General features: G+C 41.6%; 1 protein-coding gene across 1 annotated transcript; it reads left to right on the forward strand.

The window, feature by feature from the left end:
• Positions 1–668: 668 nt before the first annotated feature.
• Positions 669–4,129, forward strand: NEUROD6 (neuronal differentiation 6). The gene is made up of 2 exons (XM_003270497.4): positions 669–1,000; positions 2,307–4,129. Exon 2 carries the CDS (start codon positions 2,328–2,330, stop codon positions 3,339–3,341), a length of 1,014 nt encoding a protein of 337 aa, XP_003270545.1. The 5' UTR covers positions 669–1,000; positions 2,307–2,327; the 3' UTR covers positions 3,342–4,129.
• Positions 4,130–21,952: the final 17,823 nt, after the last annotated feature.

Consider the following 21,952-nt stretch of genomic DNA (forward strand, 5'->3'; position numbering starts at 1 on the left):
TAATTTTTATGTTTACTGTGTCTGAAATGAAATGAGAAGGAACAAGCAAGTTAAAGCTGGGACGAGATAAGGGACAATAAAAGAGTGAAGTTAGTGACTTTCTGCAGAGGACGAAGTATGTAGTTTGAAATCCTTAACAATGGACTTGCAGTGTCTCTGCAAAAGTTGGTGAAAGATACCAGCAAGTGTAGGAAGGGGAGTATTTGAGGATGTCTTTCACAGACCCCAGATGGAGAAGCTGTTCTTTTATTCCAAATCCCTAAGAAGCACAGAAGTCTTACATGTTAATAAAAGAACACACAGACACACACTCATAAGTTACATGCTGTGAAACAAAACAAGAAAATGAGACCTTTGTTGACCCCTGTTCACTTACACAAATCTTAGTTTGGTTAAACATCTTAAGACCAGTTTCCAGCTCCTTTTCACGGCTTTCTTTCCCTGGGTACCCAGGTGCACAAATGGGATAGTGATCTTTACAAAACAACATCATCAACAACAACAAAAACCTCTCGCTCACACAAAAGCCCACCTTGTAAATGAATGGAATATTAACGACCACCTAATACTTGCATCGTTGGCAGGGCGAAACTGAACACTAACACAGCTATTTCTACAGATTGCCAGTGAAACCGAAGCAGCTCGAGGAGAAATGCACCTACTGTACGTGAAATGCTGGTGCAGATTTTTTTCCTATCAGTCTAACCTTCTGTGTTGATGCATGAATGCTGGTACCCACTTACAGGGATGCCAGATGATCAGTGCAGAATGAAGGTCCCAAGAGAGAGGATCACATGGCTCTCTCTGCCCTGTGACGTCACTAGCAGATGGCATGGGTACCAGCTCTGGCAGTTGGCATCAATGTCACTTTTTAGAGATCAATGAGATAGTGCAGATATACACAGATCTAGAGACTCCAGGAGACGATGCTACACTCAGCCTGAAAAGATTTGGAAGACCCAAAATGAAAACTGATTATTGAATGAAATTAAAACCTAAGGTAATATAAATAAAGATATACTTCAATTGATGCTGGCTTTGCATGCAAGTATTTAAAGATACAGTGTCACTGTCTTATAGTATTTATATGCTCTTTGCCATCTATAACTTATCATATTTCATTCTTATGATGTAATTATCACATACTTTCACTGCTATTATGTAACACTGCAAGTATGTGGACATTACTAAGAGTTTGTGTATGTGTTCGTGTGTGTATGTGTGTGTTGAGGGGGCTGGAGATTGTTAAATTGAAAAGTCTCTGCTTTAATGTGCCTATTTGTTTGAAGACTTTAGATGAAAATACTTGCTGCTTCACCAAACAAAAACCAAAATGCATTTGAAACACATATTCTTTTCCCCTTTCATTTGGGATTCTGAACACACGTGCACAATTGCAGTCAGAATCCTTGGACCGTTCCTGTCAGATATTAGCTAGAGGGAGACTTCTATGGCTCGTAGAACAAAAACACTACGAGAGTGGTTTTTGTCCAGGATGATTTGAACAGCAGTAAACAGACAATTCTATTCGGAAAAAAATTAAATGTAAATAAAATCAGTCTCAATTTTTTTTTAATTAAAAGAAATTGCTAGTGATTTTTATGTTTTAAATTTATTTATAGAGTTTATTCCAAATTAGCCTAATCCCCTTTTCTTTTTGAAGCCTGGGAAAATAGTGCTCTTTTACGTAATTCTTTACTGATCAGAAAAAATCAGTTTAAAAATTGACTCTGATTATAAACTTTTCTTTAAATTTTTATATTCCCATACCCACATATCTAAATTCACAGTTGTGTGATACAGCAAATAAAGTTAAGGTTTTGTTTGTTTGTTTGTTTTAAAAAAAAGAACACAAATTTGTCAGCTAATGGAGAGATAGTACTTTCCATTTTAAAAACTGGTTTATCTTCTCATTTTGTGCTCAGGGGAATTGGAATTAATGAAATTCTGCATTGCAATTTCATGTTTTGCATTTGCTTGAATTCCACAATCTTTTTTGGGGGTATTAAAATCCAGTTTAAAGGCAAAGAGAAATGGAGATGGTGGTGATATCACAATAATTATGTTTCATTTTTATTTTCTTTTGATAATTTGCTCATATAAATTAATCCTATTGAATGCATCAATGTCTTCATAATTACTTATCTTCACAAACTCAAAATTATATTTAATGTTAAAAAAATCAGTCCCCGAATCAGTCTTTTTCACGTGTTTTTGTAGTCTTATGATTAAATAATTAAATATGTTTTAAGTGTATAAACTTTAAAAATGAAAACTCTTTAAATATTGTGCTGGCATTTTTTCAGGTAATTTAAGATTAGAGAACCATGTTAACACTACCGTTTGATGAGTCTGTTGTAATGCCAGAATCCCAGATGTGCAGAAAGTTTTCTAGAGAATGCGAGGACCAGAAGCAAATTAAGAAGCCAGAAAGCTTTTCCAAACAGATTGTCCTTCGAGGAAAGAGCATCAAAAGGGCCCCTGGAGAAGAAACCGAGAAAGAAGAAGAGGAGGAAGACAGGGAAGAGGAAGATGAAAATGGGTTGCCTAGAAGGAGGGGTCTTAGGAAAAAAAAGACAACAAAGCTCCGATTGGAAAGGGTCAAGTTCAGAAGACAGGAAGCGAACGCGCGCGAGAGGAACAGGATGCATGGCCTCAACGACGCTCTGGACAACTTAAGAAAAGTGGTCCCCTGTTATTCTAAAACCCAGAAACTGTCCAAAATAGAGACTTTACGACTGGCCAAAAACTACATCTGGGCACTTTCTGAAATTCTCAGAATCGGCAAGAGACCAGATCTGCTCACATTCGTCCAAAACTTATGCAAAGGTCTTTCCCAGCCAACTACAAACTTGGTGGCAGGCTGCTTGCAGCTCAACGCCAGGAGTTTCCTGATGGGTCAGGGTGGGGAGGCTGCACACCACACAAGGTCACCCTACTCTACCTTCTACCCACCTTACCACAGCCCTGAGCTCACCACTCCCCCAGGGCATGGGACTCTTGATAATTCCAAGTCCATGAAACCCTACAATTATTGCAGTGCGTATGAATCCTTCTATGAAAGTACTTCCCCTGAGTGTGCCAGCCCTCAGTTTGAAGGTCCCTTAAGTCCTCCCCCAATTAACTATAATGGGATATTTTCCCTGAAGCAAGAAGAAACCTTGGACTATGGCAAAAATTACAATTATGGCATGCATTACTGTGCAGTGCCACCCAGGGGTCCCCTTGGGCAGGGTGCCATGTTCAGGTTGCCCACCGACAGCCACTTCCCTTACGACTTACATCTGCGCAGCCAATCTCTCACAATGCAAGATGAATTAAATGCAGTTTTTCATAATTAATGAGGAAAATGAAAATAAACAGTGGTCATTCACCTCCCCCGTCTAATTAAGACAAAGCAGATGCTTGTGGGCTGAGTAATTGGCACAACTCTATCTAAGGTGTTTACTAGTTTCTGAAGTGTGTTTCAACTATTGTGAGAATTTTCTATGTAATAATAAATCTCTTTTCGTATGAGAACTTCTTTTCCTTTCCTTTTGTCTGTAAAGCACTGTGATTCTGCTTCTACTGGAAAGATTTTTTTCTTTTTAATTTTCTTTTAAATTTAATTTGTTTGAACAAGGTGTCTAAGAATATACTGTTGAATAAAGACATGCACACAGCATAATTCAATGTCTATTTTGGTTGTACAGTAATTATAAAATGCATGTTATTAAAATCAGATGAGTAAAATGATGTGTTTATAATTATTAGGAATTATATATTATGTATCTTTTAAAAATTGAAATTTTAAAATATTGAGAATATCACTAAGCTGACAATGATATTGGGAGATGCATTTGCAACAATATAAAAAGCTATGCAATTTTCTTTTTATTAAGGATGAATCTAAATGCATTCAATTGGTAACTATTCCTCTTCAAGTATTTGCAGATGGGGCAACATGATATTTGGGTAGCTGATGTCATAATTTGGGGACAATTATCTCAATCATCAAGAAAAAATTTCAGCACTTGTTTTGTATTATTCAGAAATTAACTGTACAGGTTTGTTATCACAATGTATAATTGTGTTTTTCCACCCCACATTTTTAAGGCAATTAAACATAGATATTTCCACTCGTAAAGGACATCTATTAGCTGTGATATTTTTGCATGCTACTTATTATTTCCTGGTACACAGCTGCTTTCTGTCTCCAATTCTCCCCACTCCTCATTTCAGAAATATTTCTGGATTACAAAACCGTAGGAGCTAAAACAAATTTCTTAAACAAAATGGCCAAAGCGCTTACAAGAATTTTTTTTTTCAAGTGTCTTAAATGAAAGAAGAGGAGCCCATGAGGGTTAAACATCCTGGGGAAACAATGATAAATCCTGGTAACCTTCAGCTCGAGCCTAAAATCGGTGGCAAATTTCCAACAAACACCAGAGTGGATGTTAAAAATGGAAGGTTTTACTCTGCGCCGTTTACATGTCTGGCCGATCAGAGGCTAAATTCTGTATGATTAAAAGTTTCCTTACAAAGGCCACCAAAAACTTATTTTTAATAGCGCCTGGGGAGCTAAACCTCTTAAACAGGATTGAGTCTCTTCTACAATCATGGGAATCATGGGTGGGATGGCAATGACCTCGCCAAGATGCCCTCTGGTGCAGTTTTGCCTCAGGGGGAGGAGCGGGGACAGCTGCGCAGACCGATGAGGGCAGCAGAAAGTGGGTGCAGCGGTGGCGGGACGGGGGAGGTCTTGGGTGGGCCTGGCCAACCCTGCCCCTCGGGGGCCATGTGGGCACCGCCAGAGCCGGCGCAGGCCCGACCGGGCCTGGCGGGCGGCGCGGGGAGAGGTTGCTGGCGGCGTCGCGTCCCCTCCGTGGCAGCCGGGGCACAGGCTGCACTGCCCGTGTCCCGCCCGCAGTGGGCGCCCTGGGGGCCGGGGGCCTGCGCCCTGCGAACCCAGGCCGCGGCGCCCACACTGACCTGGCCTGCCCAGGAAAGGGGCCGAGTGGCATGGACAGCGGCGAGCGCACCGCAGCGCGCGGACCTGGAGGCTCTGCCCCGCACTCGCTCGGAGAGGGAGAAAGGGGGTCGCCCCTTCACCCACTCCTTGTGCCACAAGGAGGGACGCGGCGCAGGCGGCGCAGGCGGCGATAGCTCCAGCTCTCTGTTGCCCAAGTGCAGCCGAGAGCTGACCCTACCCTGCCCCTCCCACGGCTGGCGGGACTTCCTGAGCCGAAGCTGAGAGGCCCGCGCCCCATTCTGCAAAGGACAGCGTCGCCCTTTCCCTCTACGCCTCCAGCTTTACGCCCCTGGGCCTTTGGTGCGCATGGCAGCCGCCACCGAGGGGCAAAGGTGCCGAGCAGCTGCTGGCGCGGGTGCTGAACGCGCCCGTCTAAGCTGGTGTGTTAGCACCTGTTCATTCAAACCCCAGAGAGCGGGGAGAAAAAGCCAGAGAGAGAGGAGGAACTGCGCCCCCCCGCCCCCCCGCCCCAGGTAGAGAGAAGTTTGCCCAAACTAGACAGCCGTCTGTCCCTTCTGCCTGTCTCTCTGCACCGGAGTGACTCGCGCTTACTTCCTCCCATATGCGCACAAAACCTGCTTTCCCTGGCACTGTGTTCGGGACTGCCAGGCCTCTTTAAGGCCCCTCAGACACTAAGCGCCCGGCCATTGCTCACCCTGTCCGAGCAAACAGCAAGAAAGTGAAGAAGCATCTGGAAATGGAAGAATCTGGCCTTTTTGGTTTATTTTTTTAAGCGATCCTGTTAAATCACTAGCAGAATAGGTGTGGCTTCCCCCACCCCCGGCCCCCATCTTTCTCCCTTGATCCTTGCTCCAAGGTGACCCGCTGCCCGACTGAGAACAGCCTCGCGCCTGCTCAGAATCTTGGTTCAGACAGCTTTTGAAACCCGCACAGTTTTTCTGGGGTCACAAATTCATGTTGGAACGAAAGATTGCAACAGGAGATGTATCCTCCCGCCCCCCTCTGGCAATGTGGGAGAGCTAGGAAGAAAAGCAGCTGGCTGAGTGAGGAAGAAGCAAACCTCCAGGAGCTTCTGATCTCAGAGCTTTGTCCATAAGGAACTCAAGCAAAAAAGCCGGGTTTTCGGGCACAGATGCCTGAGAATATGAAATTTCTTCAAAAACTTGGATGCAAAAATGCAATGGATGCTCCCTTCTTCGGTAACGCTTGCCATGAGGGATAGTGTGTTGTGTGTGACCGGGTGTTGGGTGATCCTTGCGGCTTAGTCCTCCTTCAGATGCCCCTGATAACCCCTGGCATGGGACCCGCCCTTTACACACCACCCTGGCTGGCTGTCAGTTTGCTTCCCCAGCAGAGCTCTTCCTGTTCTCTCTTGATTGCAATCCTAAGAAATCATACGACTTGTTCATTCAAACACCAACATCACAGATGCCATGCACTGCAAAATCTTTTTAAGATAGCACTCCAGTAGAAGGGAAAATACTATAGTATAAAGAACATGGAAGGCTTGGGGTCGGATAGGTTTGGGTTGAAATCCTTGCTCTTATTCTGACCTCATGATTCCCTCACCTCCCAGCATGAAAAATCTTTCTCTCTTCTGAATGCTTTTAACCATTATTGTCTTCCATATTGATTAGACATCTCTTCTTTTGAGCTGAATTATGTGAATCTTATATTTGCCTTCAAATAATTTTGTTCTTTTTCCTTTATTAGGATTAGGTTTTACATATATGTGTGTATGTGTGTATATATATATGATCTATATCTTTTATCTGTCAGGATATATATCTATATATCAATGAGTGGCCTCAACAAAATAAAGATATATTTCTTTCTCATATAGAGAAGTCATGGGAGGTAGTCCAGGACTGATATGGTTGTGCCAGGGGCACCAGGGGCCAAGGCTCCTTCTACCTTTCTACTCCACTATCTTTAGTCTGGGGCTTCCATTCTCATTCACCTCCTGGCCCAAGATAGCTGCTGGAGTTCTAGACATTGCATCTTCATTCCAATTAAGAAGAAAAAAGGAGGTCTGGCACAATGGCTTACGCCTGTAATCCCAGCACTTTGGGAGGCTGAGGCGGGTGGATCACAAGGTCAAGAGATTGAGACCATCCTGGCCAGCATGGTGAAACCCCATCTCTCCTAAAAATATGAAAATTAGCTGGGCACGGTGGCCCATGCCTGTAGTCCCAGCTACTCAGGAGGCTGAGGCAGGAGAATTGCTTGAACCCAGGAGGCAAAGGCTGCAGTGAGCCAAGATCATGCCACTGCACTCTAGCCTGGCTACAGAGCGAGAGTCTGTGAAAGGAAGGACGGAAGGAAGGAAGGACGGACGGACGGACGGACGGACGGAAGGAAGGAAGGAAGGAAGGGAGCATGATAAAAGGATGTTCCACCCATCTGATCAGACTCCTTTAGAGAAATGTATAGAAGCCCCACCAAATGACTTCTACTGAGTAATTATAGATTTAAGAGAAGTAGGGAAATAGATCCTTTTTAACAAAGTATATTGCCACCTGGAATAAAATCAGGTCCAATCAGTAAGAATAAAAGAGAAAATGGGTGTTAGTTAGGCACCTAGCCATGCCTTGAACTCTACTGTCCACCCAATTCCTTCCTCGCCTGTCTGGTACCTTATATTTTTCCCAAGCATTCTCTTTTTGTTTCTATTACCTCTTTCTCCTTTGACCACATACATTTGTGTTATGAATGTCTCTTAGGCATCCCTTGCTTGCAGATGCTAGGTAAGATTTGTCCTTACGTCCAGTCTCTCTCTCTCACCTGCAAAATGCATGACCTCAGGCCTCTCGCTGTCTGTGTTTTGAAGGCATGAAGGGACCTGCTTTCATCTCCCATCCCTATTTCTACCTGTGCCTTTTCTCGGTCATATTCCCCATGCCCAGATTGCCCCTGTTGATGCCACCTCCAATGAAACATTGTGTGGCTGGTGTTCTAGTCCAGCAGCCCACCTGATGGCACTGACCCACCTTTAACCTCAATCATCTTTTGGGCATTTGTACCCCCCTTTGAAACTGCTCTCTCTGGCTCTCATCACCTATCTCTGGTTCTCTGACCAATAAGGAAAAGCATGTTCTTATTTTAAAGAGCAGGCAGAGTGCCCAAGCTCCTGCTGGTAAAGTTCTCTTGCTTTAACCACCCAGCTCTTTTGGTTCCAGGTCACTCAGCCACTCCCGGGTGCTGGGTCAAGGTAGGTTCAAGTGTAGCGTCATTGGATACTCAGAGCAATTGCAACATGGCTCCCCTCAGGCCTGTTTCTGAATGTCCTCATGTATTCTGATACCTTCCCTATTTATGGGATATCCTCCCTCTTCCACAGGGTACTCAATGAAAATCCAAATTAGGAGAATGTTCAAGTTCTTCTCTTGAGCAGCTCTATACCAGGGACGTAGGAAGAGAGGGTCTACAATCTGTCCTCTCATGCTAGAGTATATCACATGATGCTCTAATCAAGGCAAAGATAGAGCTAATTGGAGACCCAAATTGGAGAACCAAAATAAAACAACAATCAAACACCTTTATTCATCCTAAAGCCCCAACTAACCTCTCATTCTTTTTCTTTCCCAGAGTTCTCAATAAATACCTGACACAGAATACCTCAACTTCTTCAGTGCCTTCTCTCTTTGATCTCCTCTTTGATCTTCTTCTATGGTATCACCCAGTTGAGACTGAATGTTGTAATATTTACTCTAACTTCTATGATATCATTTGGACAAAGAATACTGGTGGGTGGTTTTTTTTTTTTTAAGGTGTTGAAAACCATTAATAAAACAACTAGGCTATCAGATTGAAAAAGTGAGCTGGAAATCTCAAGACAGAAGGCCCTGAGTGCCAACTAAGCAGCTATGGAAGATCACTGCAGGCCGTAAGTTCGAGGACCCAGCTTTGTCCATGGATGCACATTAGCCTGTGCCCTTGGACAAGTGACGCAACTGCCCATTCTCAATTTCCAGTCAAATAAAGATCATAAGAAGTAAAACAAGTTACTTAAGTCCAATGACTCTTCTTCAATTCTACTCTCTTTGCTTTCTAGCTGCCCCAGCCCTCTCAAGCTATTGGGGCTCCCCTCACCCTTGTTCACTTTTCTTCAACTCTTCACCAGCGCTTAGCCCTCTGCACCTCTCTCCACTGCATCAATGATCCCACTTCCCATCTCCTGTCCCGTCTACATGAGGACTGCCCGAGCTGTGCTGCAGCCCACCAAATATCTTCACTTGGATATCCCACTCACTCTTAAAACTCACTGTGTCTAGAATGAAGCCCTGTCCAAAACACTGCCTCTCCTGCCAGCCCCTTCCAGAACATTCCTGTAGCTTCTTGTGAGTAAACTCACTGAGCCTTCTTTGATTAAATGAGATTGGGAATATGAAAAGCACTTTGCAAAAAAAGTGATATTAAATATTTCTCCTATTTCCTTCTCTTTCTGGCTGTCCCCTTTCAAGTTAGTCTCCAGGTTCTGTTGATTTCTTCTTCTCACTTCACACCTGGACAAATATCCTGATCTCCAACTAATGTCCCCCGCATCACCTTCCCTACAACCAGCCCACTCCCCGATGCCAAATTAATCTTCCTAAAATACTGCAACACACCAGTACCTTAGAGAAACACCTTTCATGGTTCTCATTGTCTATCTAATAAGTGATAAAATGCATTTTAATGTTTATTTATATAAATCCTCTCTATTAAAACTACAGACAATTATTGACATTATATGTAACACTTTAGAATTTATAAAGTCCTTTTCACATATTCACCTTATTTAGTCCTAAGAACATAGTCACAAAGTAACACTTCCCATGATATTTATTTTACCAGAAACTGAGAATTACCAAAGTCATTCCACTGTCTATAGGTACGGACATAATGGACGTAGCTGGCCAAAGCTGGCTTCTCATACTTTCACTCTCAACATTTCACGGCCCCTTAGTTGGCACTGAAGGCCTGTATAGGGATCCCCAACCCACTTTTCTAACCCAAAATCTCATTTCATTGTATCAGTGATAAATGGTTTCCACCAGCTTTTTTTTTTTTTTGACAAAGTCTTGCTCTGTGGCCAGGCTGAAGTGCAGTGGTGTGATCTCTGTTCACTGCAACCTCCGCCTCCTGGGTTCAAGTGAATCTCCTGCCTCAGCTTCCTGAGTAGTGGGGACTACAGGCGTGCATCACCACTCCTGGCTAATTTTTATATTTTTAGTACAGACAGGGTTTCATCATGTTGGCCAGGATAGTCTCGATCTCTTGACCTCATGATCCGCCCACCTCAGCTTCCCAAAGTGCTGGGATTACAGACGTAAGCCACCTCGCCCAGCCAACTTTTTTTTTTTTTTTTAAGCAGCAGTATGAATGCTTTATTCAAAGGATATCTTAGGAGTCAGTCTACACATGGAAACGTTTCGGCTCCTGGTGAACACAGGTGTGGAGGGCCAGGAACCAAGACCCCCTACCCTACATGCCCTAGCTCTGGAGGTGTCTCTGAGGAGAAATCTTATGATCATTTTTTTCTTTTTCTTTTCTTTTGTTGAGAGAGGGTCTGACTCTGTCACCCAGGCAGGAGTGCAGTGGTGCAATTAGGGCTCATTGCAGCAATCCTCCCATATCATTTTTTTATTTTTTCCCTAAAGATGAGGTCTCACTATGTTGTCCAGGTTGGTCTCAAACTCCTGGGCTCAAGTAATCCATTCTACCTTGGCTTCCCAAAGTGCTGGGATTACAGGCATGAGCCACCACGCCCAGCTTTTTTTAAAAAAATAGAACAAGAATTTTATTACTCCCACTCAGTAGTTCCTGGGGACTTTGATGTTAAGTCATCCATAATTTGAGAAATACCAGGAATCTTAGTAATCTCAGTGACCATCTTTAACACCATCCTTACAGGGATCTCATTGACAGGTGTTCCAGGTATACCAGTCATGAAGTCACCAGTAAAAAAGGTTCAAATAACCACAGTTCTCTGGCAGGGTTTGAGGAGAGAGGTTTGATGGCCTCTGTTCTGCAGAACCACACCCGTAAGGTTGGACCTGTTTACTGCACATCTGTCTGCCTTCATGTCTTGCAGTGCACCACCTGTTAGAGATGGTCGCTTTTCTCTCCTTCAACTTCTCAAATTCCCATGTGCTTCAAGGTCACCTCCTACATGAAGCCACCCAGATCCCTCCAGCCTACAATGGCATCATGTTGCTCTGAAACCACAGCCCTGTTGTTTCAACCACACAATTGTCAATTAAATTTTCGGTGCCTAAATTATGGACATTTAAAAGTCTTATTTAGAACATGTATTGCTATTTAGCTTATACAGATCACCGGCTTGTACGCTCCTTGAGAGCAACATCAATGTTCAATCCTTTTTGTGTCCCTACAGTGCCTGCACTCATTAAATTCTTGATTCATAGATTGTACTTAGGGATACAGCTCTGTTTTAATTAGAGAATAAACCAAATTGAAAGACAAAGCAGCATGAACCTTCACATCCAACAACAATTGACAGTGGGCAACCATCAGAAGGTTCAGATTTTTCACCTTTCAAGTAAGAATAATGACAATTATGTCATATGAATTTGGTGAAGGTTCAATGCAATCATATAGAAAAAATACTTAGCTTGCATCATGATTCAAAGTAAGCACATCATCGATGAAACTGACTACTATTTCTGTTACTAGTGTGGTATGCACATTAACCCCTGCTAAATCTGAACAATGTAAGCAACAATGTTTTTCAAAGTGAAGGTTCAATCCCAGTAGCATGTTGTGATATAAATTTGGTCTAGTGGATGTTATCAATATATTTTTTAATACAATAGAAAACAGAGTCTCTTACACATAGTAAAAGCAAAGTTCATCTAAAAATTTGCTTTAGACACACACACACACGGTATGATGTCAAATGTCAAAAAAGTTGGAAAGCCACTAATCTGGAAGATATCTGTGGTAGCACAAATGTGTGAGAAGATCAGAGAATTCAGGCTCTGCAATGCCTGAACCCCAACTTCTGAACTGTATTATATCATGGCAAATCCTATCACACCAAAAAGGTGAGAATTCCTGGGAGAATCCCCTACAGAATCACCTGCTAGTTTCCAGGGATGACTTTTGCAATGTAGCAAGAACCACTAAGATGCCAAGTCAGGAACCTTAGTTCTTATTTCTTGCCAGAGTTTGGAAAAGGCAGTACTGTATATAAGAACTCTAAGTGGTGGTCTCAGCCCAAAATCTCCTTAAGCTGATAAGCAACTTCAACAAAGTCTCAGGATACAAAATCAACGTGTGAAAATCGCAAGCATTCCTATACACGAATAATAGACCCAGAGCCAAATCATGAGTGGACTCCCATTCACAATTGCTACAAAGAGAATAAAGTACCCAGGAATACAACTTACAAGGGATGTGAAGGACCTCTTCAAGGAGAACTACAAACATTGTTCGAGGAAATAAGAGAGGACACAAACAAATGGAAAAACATTCCATGCTCATGGATAGGAAGAATCAATATCATGAAAATGGCCATACTGCCCAAAGTAATGTATAGATTCAATGCTATCCCCATCAAGCTACCATTGACTTTCTGCACAGAATTAGAAAAAAACAACTTTAAATTTCAAATGAACCAAAAAAAGAGCCCATACAGCCAAGACAATCCTAAACGAAGAGAACAAAGCTAGAGGCATCATACTACCTGACTTTAAACTATACTACCAGGGTACAGTAACAAAAACAGCATGGTACTGGTACTAAAACAGATATATAGACCAATGGAACAGAACAGAGATCTCAGAAATAATGCCGCACATCTACAACCATCTGATCTTTGACAAACCTGACAAAAACAAGAAATGGGGAAAGGATTCCCTATTTAATAAATGGTGTTGGGTAAACTGGCTAGCCACATGCAGGAAACTGAAACTGGGCCCCTTCCTTACACCTTATACAAAAATTAACTCAAGATGGATTAAAGATTTCAATGTAAGACCTAAAACCATAAAAACCCTAGAAGAAAACCTAGGCAATACCATTCAGGAAATATGCATGGACAAAGACTTCATGACTAAAACACCAAAAGCAATGGTAACAAAAGCCAAAATTGACAAATAGGGTCTAATGAAACTAAAGAGCTTCTGCACAGCAAAATAAACTATCATCAGAGTGAACAAGCAACCTACAGAATGGGAGAAAATTTTTGCAATGTATCCATCTAACAAAGGGCTAATATCCAGAATCTACAAAGAACTTCAACAAATTTACAAGAAAAAAACAACCCCATCAAAAAGTGGGTGAATGATATGAACAGACACTTCTCAAAAGAAGACATTTATGGGGCCAACAAACATATGAAAAAAAGCTCATCATCACTGGTCATCATAGAAATGCAAATAAAAATCACAATGAGATACCATCTCACACCAGTTAGAATGGTGATCATTAAAAAGCCAGGAAACAACAGATGCTGGAGAGTGTGTGGAGAAATAGGAAAACTTTTACACTGTTGGTGGGACTGTAAACTAGTTCAACCATTGTGGAAGACAGTGTGGTGATTCCTCAAGGATCTAGAACCAGAAATACCATTTGACCCAGCAATCCCATTACTGGGTATATACCCAAAGGATTATAAATCATTCTACTATAAAGACACATGCACATGTATGTTTATTACAGCACTGTTCACAATAGCAAATACTTGGAACCAACCCAAATGCCCATCAATGATAGAGTGGATAAAGAAAATGTGGCATATATACACCATGGAATACTATGCAGCCTTAAAAATGGATGAGTTCATGTCCTTTGCAGGAACATGGATGAAGCTGGAAACCATCATTCTCAGCAAACTAACATAGGAACATAAAACCAAACACCGCATGTTCTCACTCATAAATGGGAGTTGAACAATAAGAACACATGGAGGGGAATATATCACACTGGGGCCTGTCATGGGGTGAGGGGCTGGGGGAGGGATAGCATTAGGAGAAATACCTAATGTAGATGACGGGTTGATGGGTGCAGGAAACCACCACGGCACGTGTATACCTATGTAACAAACCTGCACGTTCCGCACATGTATCCCAGAACTTAAAGTAAAAAAGAACTGTAAGGAAAAGATGATAAAGAACTGGGATCCATTTAACGTTAGGAAGGAGAAGAGGAGCCCAGTAAGTTCAAAGACCTTACACTGAAGTATAAAGCAAGAACAACAAGAAAAAAATGTCTTGAAGCACCTATCAGCATTGTCTGCAAGAATCCAATCAAGTCCTGGATTCACTAGGTCGGGATCCCCAAGCATGGCTGAGCATTGAGTCACCCAGGGATTGTTTCTGGAGTACCAGTTCTCAGGCTCCACCTCCACCTACTGAATCACTGGGCCACTTCACTATATGGCCCACATACATTCTTGGAATGCCATCAGCAGACGTATTCCACATCATTAAACAATAAACACAGTCTTGGAAGTGACAGGTAAAGGCTAGTGAAAGGAAAGCTGCCATACCTTGGGCCGAATATTACAGCCTTTCAGCTCTCAGCAAGACAGCTGGATACAGAAAATTGGATGCAGATGATGGGATAGGACAAGAGGAGGACGAATTCCAGGTGCCCATTTGAATTTGTGACAATGAGAAAGAAAGAGTGAAGTCAGAACATGAGCCACCCTAGCCTTTGTGGAGCAGCAGTGAAGTAATATCACAGGTGTGTGATCTGCCTAGATAAAATGGCAGCTTTTCTTTCCCACCTCTGAGTAGTTAGTGCTCTAGTCAAAAAGTTGTGTATGCATATTGAAGACCCTGGGATCTGTCATCAGAAAGCAATGATCCCCAAACATTTTGGCATTCTTCCCTGTTCAATTTTGAAATATACCTACACTCAAATTTCCCTTGCTGAACATTCTATAATTTATTTTCAAAATATAAGTGAAGTATGTTAGTCATGAGATTTTTAAGTGTTTGTGTGTGAGACACAACTTGAGATAAAAGGGGACATCCTAGTGGATTGAGAGCTGGGACTGTCACTCCTCATTTGTGAAGGAGGAATCCAGACTTGCAGTAGCCCTGGGAACACTGAATGCAGCCAACCTCACAGCAGTGTCTCAACGGCAGTGCCACATAATAGCAATTAGGGTTGTGTGCTTGTTATAACGGAAAAATTGTCTGTGTGCATGTTCTACAAGTTCCTCTCACAGATTTGGAGAATAAAAAAGATATCCTCCAATTAATTTTTAAAATGTTATTCTCTACTACATCTGGAGAATTATAAATTAAGATGCTTCAGTCTCTATAGGATGACTATGCAAGGAGTGGGAGGTCCCACATCATAGCAAGGAGGATCTAGACAGGAATGCAGACTGGCCAACACCTTCCAGGAACTTGAACTATGGGGAAAAAATTTTCACTCTCCCAGTTGGTTATTTCAGGGCTCTATAGCCATATCTTTCCATTAGCTGGTGACTTGATGGTCATGAAAAGAGGGGTAGAAACGCTGTCAACTTTCCTTACAAAAAACAAGGGCAATACTTTGGCAGTTGCTGTATGTCTTCAACTAAATCTCAAAACAGTAGGTCTTAGCCTTCACATTTTCTGTCTGAACAAGGGAAGGAAACCGGAGGATTCAATAAGAGCTGTTCATTAATTGTACAATTCTTTATCGAGTCCCTACCCTAATGAATCCTCTGCTGCTCTGGGCAATGAGAATGCAATGAAGGAGGAGGAAGTGACAAGCTCCCGGTGTTTGTGGGTTTCTAATGTAGTGAGGATGTCTATGCGTCCTTTCACCCAGTCATCACTGTTCAGGACATCCCACACCAGGTGCTACGCAATGTGTGGGAAGAAGGTAGACTCAGTGGTGAACAGGGTAGATGCAGTCCCTGCTCTCTTGAAGCCTGAATAATCAAGGCCCAAAGACCACCCATTTGTCCAACAAATATCTATTACTAAACTACAGTTTATCAGACACCACACTAGGTGTGGAGGATATAAAAATGTAAAAGACACAACTTCTACCCTCCAAGAACAAGGAGTATAAGATGAGAGACAGATATATAAATTGTAATGAGTAAATCAAAAGCTTTAGTGGAGGGGACACAGATGGAGGCACTGTCTGCTCAGCTTGGGCAGGGCCATAGAGGGGCCAGGAGAGGAGCTTCCTGGAGGAACAGGTACTTGACCACGACCATGTGGGTCAGAGGTCAGGGATATTTCCCAGGTGGGCCAGTGTGGCAACTTCATTTCCAGATTATTTCTCCTGTTATTTCTTTCCAGATGGAAGTATGACACTCCCAGCCTCCCAGTACCTCCTATACCCTTCTCTCTAGGGACAGAATGCCTTCGTCTGACTGGAAGGTATTGGGAAGGAAAAGTGGGCATGCTTGGCTCAGCTCCTCCTTCTTTCCAGCCAGCCTGAGTTAAGGAACTGTGGGAAGCCTGCAATGGTTCAGGGTCTTCTGTGATTATTTGGAATAGTCTGTCCAATTCCAGGGTTGAGTTGGCAAGTACGTGTAGCTCATGCTCCAAGAGACATTCTTTGACCTCCACTTTATCAGTTATAAAGTTGATCTTTGGCTTCCATTTGCCTTATTTCTTATCTCTTGTTTATTATTATTATACTTTAAGTTCTAGGGTACATGTGCACAACGTGCAGATTTGTTACATATGTATACATGTGCCATGTTGGTGTGCTGCACCCATTTACTCATCATTTACATTAGGTATATCTCCTAATGCTGTCCCTCCCCCTACCCCCTACCCCCACCCCACAACAGGCCCCGGTGTGCAATGTTCCCTACTCTGTGTCCAAGTGTTCTCATTGTTCAATTCCCATCTATGAGTGAGAACATGCGGTGTTTGGTTTTTTGTCCTTGCGATAGTTTGCTCAGAATGATGGTTTCCAGCTTCATCCATGTCCCCACAAAGAACATGGACGCATCCTTTTTTATGGCTGCATAGTATTCCATGGTGTATATGTGCCACATTTTCTTAATCCAGTCTATCACTGATTGACATTTGGGTTGGTTCCAAGTCTTTGCTATTGTGAATAGTGCTGCAATAAACATATGCATGCATGTGTCTTTATAGCAGCACGATTCATAATCCTTTGGGTATATACCCAGTAATGGGATTGCTGGGTCAAATAGTATTTCTGGTTCTAGATCCTTGAGGAATTGCCACACTGTCTTCCACAATGGTTCTAAGCAATTGGATTCAAAGAGAAACAGGTTGCTACTTATCGAGCGCTCCCTCCGAGACTCTAAGAGAAGGTTTCAAGTAGAAATGTTCTCCTAGGAAGGGGGAGGTACAAATCACTTTCAAGAATTGCAAGTTCTGTTTGACTTGGGTGTTTGGAGTAGCAGGGATTTGCCTAAAGTGAGCCTGGAGAAGCTGGCCAAGGCAACATCATGGAGAGCCTTGTAGGTCTGCAGAGGAGTCAGCCGAGGGATCCTCCACAGAGGAATGCATCAGCAGATTTGCATTTTAGAAGGATTGCTGCACTATGGCAGCAAAGTGATAGCTGCAACCTGAACCGGGGAACCAATTAGGAAATAGCTCCAGTGAAAGATGGCAGTATGTTAGAAAGGAGAGGAGAGGTTTCAGGGGTGATTAATAGAGAGAAGCGAGAGTATGCACTGCCTGAATCTGGAAACCGAGGAAGAGATGAGAGGGGGAAGAACACACACATATGTGACCTAGATCGGGAAGGTTGGGGTGGGACGGTGATGAGACCCTCAGTTTTGAACTTGTTGAGACTAAGTCTCTTGTGGAAAGTCCTGATTGAGTTAGGTACTAGGCGGTTGAATGGCAGCTCTCTATATCTGAAGTTGAAGAGAGGTCTGAGCTGCAGTTGTGGACTTAGGGGCATGGATGGGCTCAAAATCAGTGGAGGGCCTGAAAAGAAAAGAGAAGCAAGACCAGAGTTTTAATACTTAGTGTTCTGATTACAGCTCCTTGTCAGTATTAAATATTATGCAGGAGAAGCTCTCTGTTTGTATTTGGAGTTATTATTCCAGAATTCTCCCAGAATTACTGCAGAACAGTACTGTAAGCGACAATACCAGGTTTTTAATTTTTTGGTTATGATTAAAGACCACACAAAGGCAAAACACAATTTTTAATAACAAGATTTGTGAAACAATATTGCTGTAAAGTTTTCAAAACTTCTTTGTTGTATAGTTTTGTGTCATAGAATCAGATATGGTAACAAGAAAAAGTTAGTAACCTAACTCAAAACCATTCTATTAGCTGAGCTGAATGACACATTTAGAAAGTGACTGGAGATATTTTTTTTCAGCCTCTCTAATGATCAGTATCCTTATTTGCATTTGTGAGATCCATAACATATTTATTGACAGCATTTGGGGGGAGATTAAATTAACAATGTAGTAAAGCATTCTGTCACATAGTCAGTGCTCTATAAGTAATGATTATTGTGATTATTTGCGAAGGAGCTGAGCATTTTTAGTAATACAATTGTAATTCTTCTGCATGCAGATCACCCACAGCAACATTTTGAAAGTATGAGCTGATTTCCCTTTTGTTATGACCTCCTTCATTGCCGGCCTGTGTTTATTCTGGGAAGGCCAACTAATTTTAGTATTATCCCAAATCAAATAGAATTAAGAAGAAAAATGTGTAGCCAAAACCAAATTACAATATATGTTAACGGTCATATATATATAAACACTATATTATTTGTGAATGCAGATTTTTCATAACACTGTCCCATATTGTCAGAGATCCCCTTTGACACGGAGCCTAAGAAGATGAGGGAAATAGGCCACCTGACTTAGTTGAGACCCTCCCAACCCTCTCCACCCCAATAATAGAGAAAAGGCTACTTCCCATGGAGAGAAAGGAAATGAACATTAATTGGTATTTTTGAAACTATTTCATGACCATCATTATGTTGACTTCACACTTCATCTCATATAGTCCTCTGGACAGTGCAGGGAGAGGGATATGGTATGGCAACTCCATTTTACAGACAAAGATTGAGATTCAGAACAATGAAGCAACTTGCTCAAGCTCATAGAGCCAATCAACAGTGGATCTAGGATCCAACCCAGGTCTCTGTGACCAGCAACCTCACAATCTCTCCATGCACCTCCGTTCCCCAAAGAATTACAGTAGTTCACATTTAACAAGGCTTCTTCAAGGCAGGCCCCATCTAAGCACCTCATGTGTACTTTTTCCTTTAATCCTCCTAACAACATGGGGGGTACATATTATTACAAGCCACATCAGGAAACTGAGACGCAAAATCTTGCCCAAGACTATACAGTTAATAAGCAGTAAGTTAAAAATTCCATCCAAGGGAGTCGACCTCCAGATCTTACACTCTTCAACTCTAAACTAAAAGGCCTCACTTAAGAAAACCAACCATAATATTCCAAGTTTTAAGGTGACATGAAAGCATGTTGAGTTTCAACCCAGCAAGGGAGAAAAAAATGATGTTATATGATAAAGACAAATCACCTATAAAATACGGGGGAAAATTCTTGCAACAATTCAGCTCCTACCTGGTTGTTCTAGAATAGTGACTGTTTCCAGGTATTAACATACATATTGTTTATCAACTAAGTTATCCAGTCTGAGCGAAAGAATTTTCTCTCCAAAAATTTTGTGTTAGAGGAAATAGTAAATGAACTCTTAAGCTTTCAAAATGATAATCTAGCATTGCTTAAAAGTCTACAAATTTGTTCCTAAATGTATTTAAATCTTACCAGCGAACATGATTCTGGTTATTAAAAAGTAATTCAGGAGAAATTAGCTTGCAGCTACAAAATTAATATAATTCATTTATTACTTGCAGCCACAAATCAAGATGCTGTTAACGCTGCTACACACAATTTAATATGCACAGTAAGTTTCCATATGGCTTCAATTTTAGGTTTCTGGTCACTCCATTGAATCATTTACAGAATAGCCCAGCATGTCTAGTTAGAGGGCACTTGACCTAACTGAAATGTGAAGCATGTACTGTCAAACTGTGAAATTAAAGTTTTGGTTTATGTCTCATTTTTATTGTATAAAGCAAGAATATATTTTTAAATTTATAGCCATACTATTAAATAGAGATATAGTGATGGAGAAAAGCCCAAAGCATTCAATCTTCAATACTAGCCAAAACTCTTCTATTTTTTCTGGTTCCCAACTTCCTTCTTGTTTTCAGTATTTTTCCTAAAAAGATGTAGGAGGAGGAGGACACACACACACACACACACACACACACACACACTCCTATTTGATTTATTTAAGAAGGCTGGGATAAAAGAATTGTTCAGAGCTTAAGCCCTCATGAACAGTATGGTGTCATTTTTTTCATGACTGGATTTCATGCCTCCATTTACAAGAAATTCAAGTTTTATAATAAATGAGATACACACAACTTACATCATTCCAGAAGAGCAATAAACATGATAATTACACTTCATATCTCAGGCCTCAAAGATAGGGAATGTCTCTCACCTGTGTTTTCCTTTACTGTTTCATTTTCTGCAGAACTTATGTCCCTTGAATTGCATCCTTGAGTCTCTCAGTGTGTTTTGTAGTGGAGACTTCTTTTCTCCTTGGCCATTCCCACCATGAAGGCTGGTTGAACAGACTAGACAACTCAAATCACCTTTATTCCAGAATTTGTCCTTCATCTCTCTGTCAATCACGATGAAGTCTGTGATGACATCACTATGTTTTACTCTATATATCCTGACAGATTCTTTTCTGCTGTCACTTTCAAAAGTTAAACTGCCAAGAGAAACCTCTGATTCAGAAAATAAAATAGTGGCAGTGATTTAGCTTCTCAACTTTACATTTGGCAATTGCACACTTTTGCTTCTGTTCTATATAGGAGGGGCAGTGGATAAGCAGGAAAAGAGAAGAGGAGCTGAGAATATAGAAAGACAATAAATCTTTGCTCTGATTTCTACCAAACAATGATGTTCTCATTAGAAAAGGAAGCAAGGCTAGATGAGAGAAGCAACCCCAAAGAGTTCTTATTCTCAAACTGACATAAAGGTGCACATCTCTGCAGAAGTCTTTTGTATTTTGATCTTAAGCTAAAAAAAAAAGTGGAGTATTTAGAAAAGAAACATTCTATAAAGATCTGTGAAGAAAATGAGGCAACTGTTAGGGACTAGCGAAAAAGGAACTGAATTATACCCAGCAGTTTATTTCAAAGCTTGTTAGAATAATGATACGTTCCTTCTGAATGATACTTTTAAATATTACTTTACAAGAATTATCACAACTCTTTTGACATATTGTGGCAAATAAATGTAATTACCTGTCTCCCATTGTGAAAAAGCAGAGAAGTTTGAGAGAAGTAAGGTGACATCCAAATTCACACTGTTAACAAGTGGCAGAATTTAAATTAGATCCAAGTCTTTCAACACCCAGTCCCATAGTTCTGCCATAGCATTGCTCGAAAAGACCTGGTTGATGTTGAAGTTTAGTTATTTTAATAAAGTAATGCAAAATCTTGCTTTAAGAATGAGACTAGGCCAGGCACAGCAACTCACGCCTATAATCCCAGCATTTTGGGAGGGTGAGGCAGGCAGATCACAAGGTCAGGAGTTCAAGACCAGCCTGACCAACACAGTGAAACCCCATCTCTACTAAAAATAAAAATAAAAAAATTAGCCAGGTGTAGTGGTGTGTGCCTGTAATCCTAGCTACTCAGGAGGCTGAGGCAGGAGAATCCTTTGAACCCGGGAGGTGGAGGTTGCAGTGAGCCGAGATCGCACCACTGCACTCCAGTCTGGGTGACAGAGCGAGACTCTGTCTCAAAAAAAAAAAAAAAAAAAAAAAAGAATGAGACAACTAATCTGACTTGCATATTTCCCAGAAGCAGTGGACCATAGTATCTGTTTTATGACTTTTAAGGATTAGTTATATTTCCTTGAAAATTTTACTACAAATCTAAATACATAAGATGCTTACAAACATCGTAAATCTATCCACTTAAATATAGACTCCAGACCATGGTAAAAGA

The sequence above is a fragment of the Nomascus leucogenys genome, chromosome 17 (genome assembly GCF_006542625.1).
Source record: "Nomascus leucogenys isolate Asia chromosome 17, Asia_NLE_v1, whole genome shotgun sequence".
In the NCBI taxonomy this organism is placed as follows: domain Eukaryota; kingdom Metazoa; phylum Chordata; class Mammalia; order Primates; family Hylobatidae; genus Nomascus; species Nomascus leucogenys.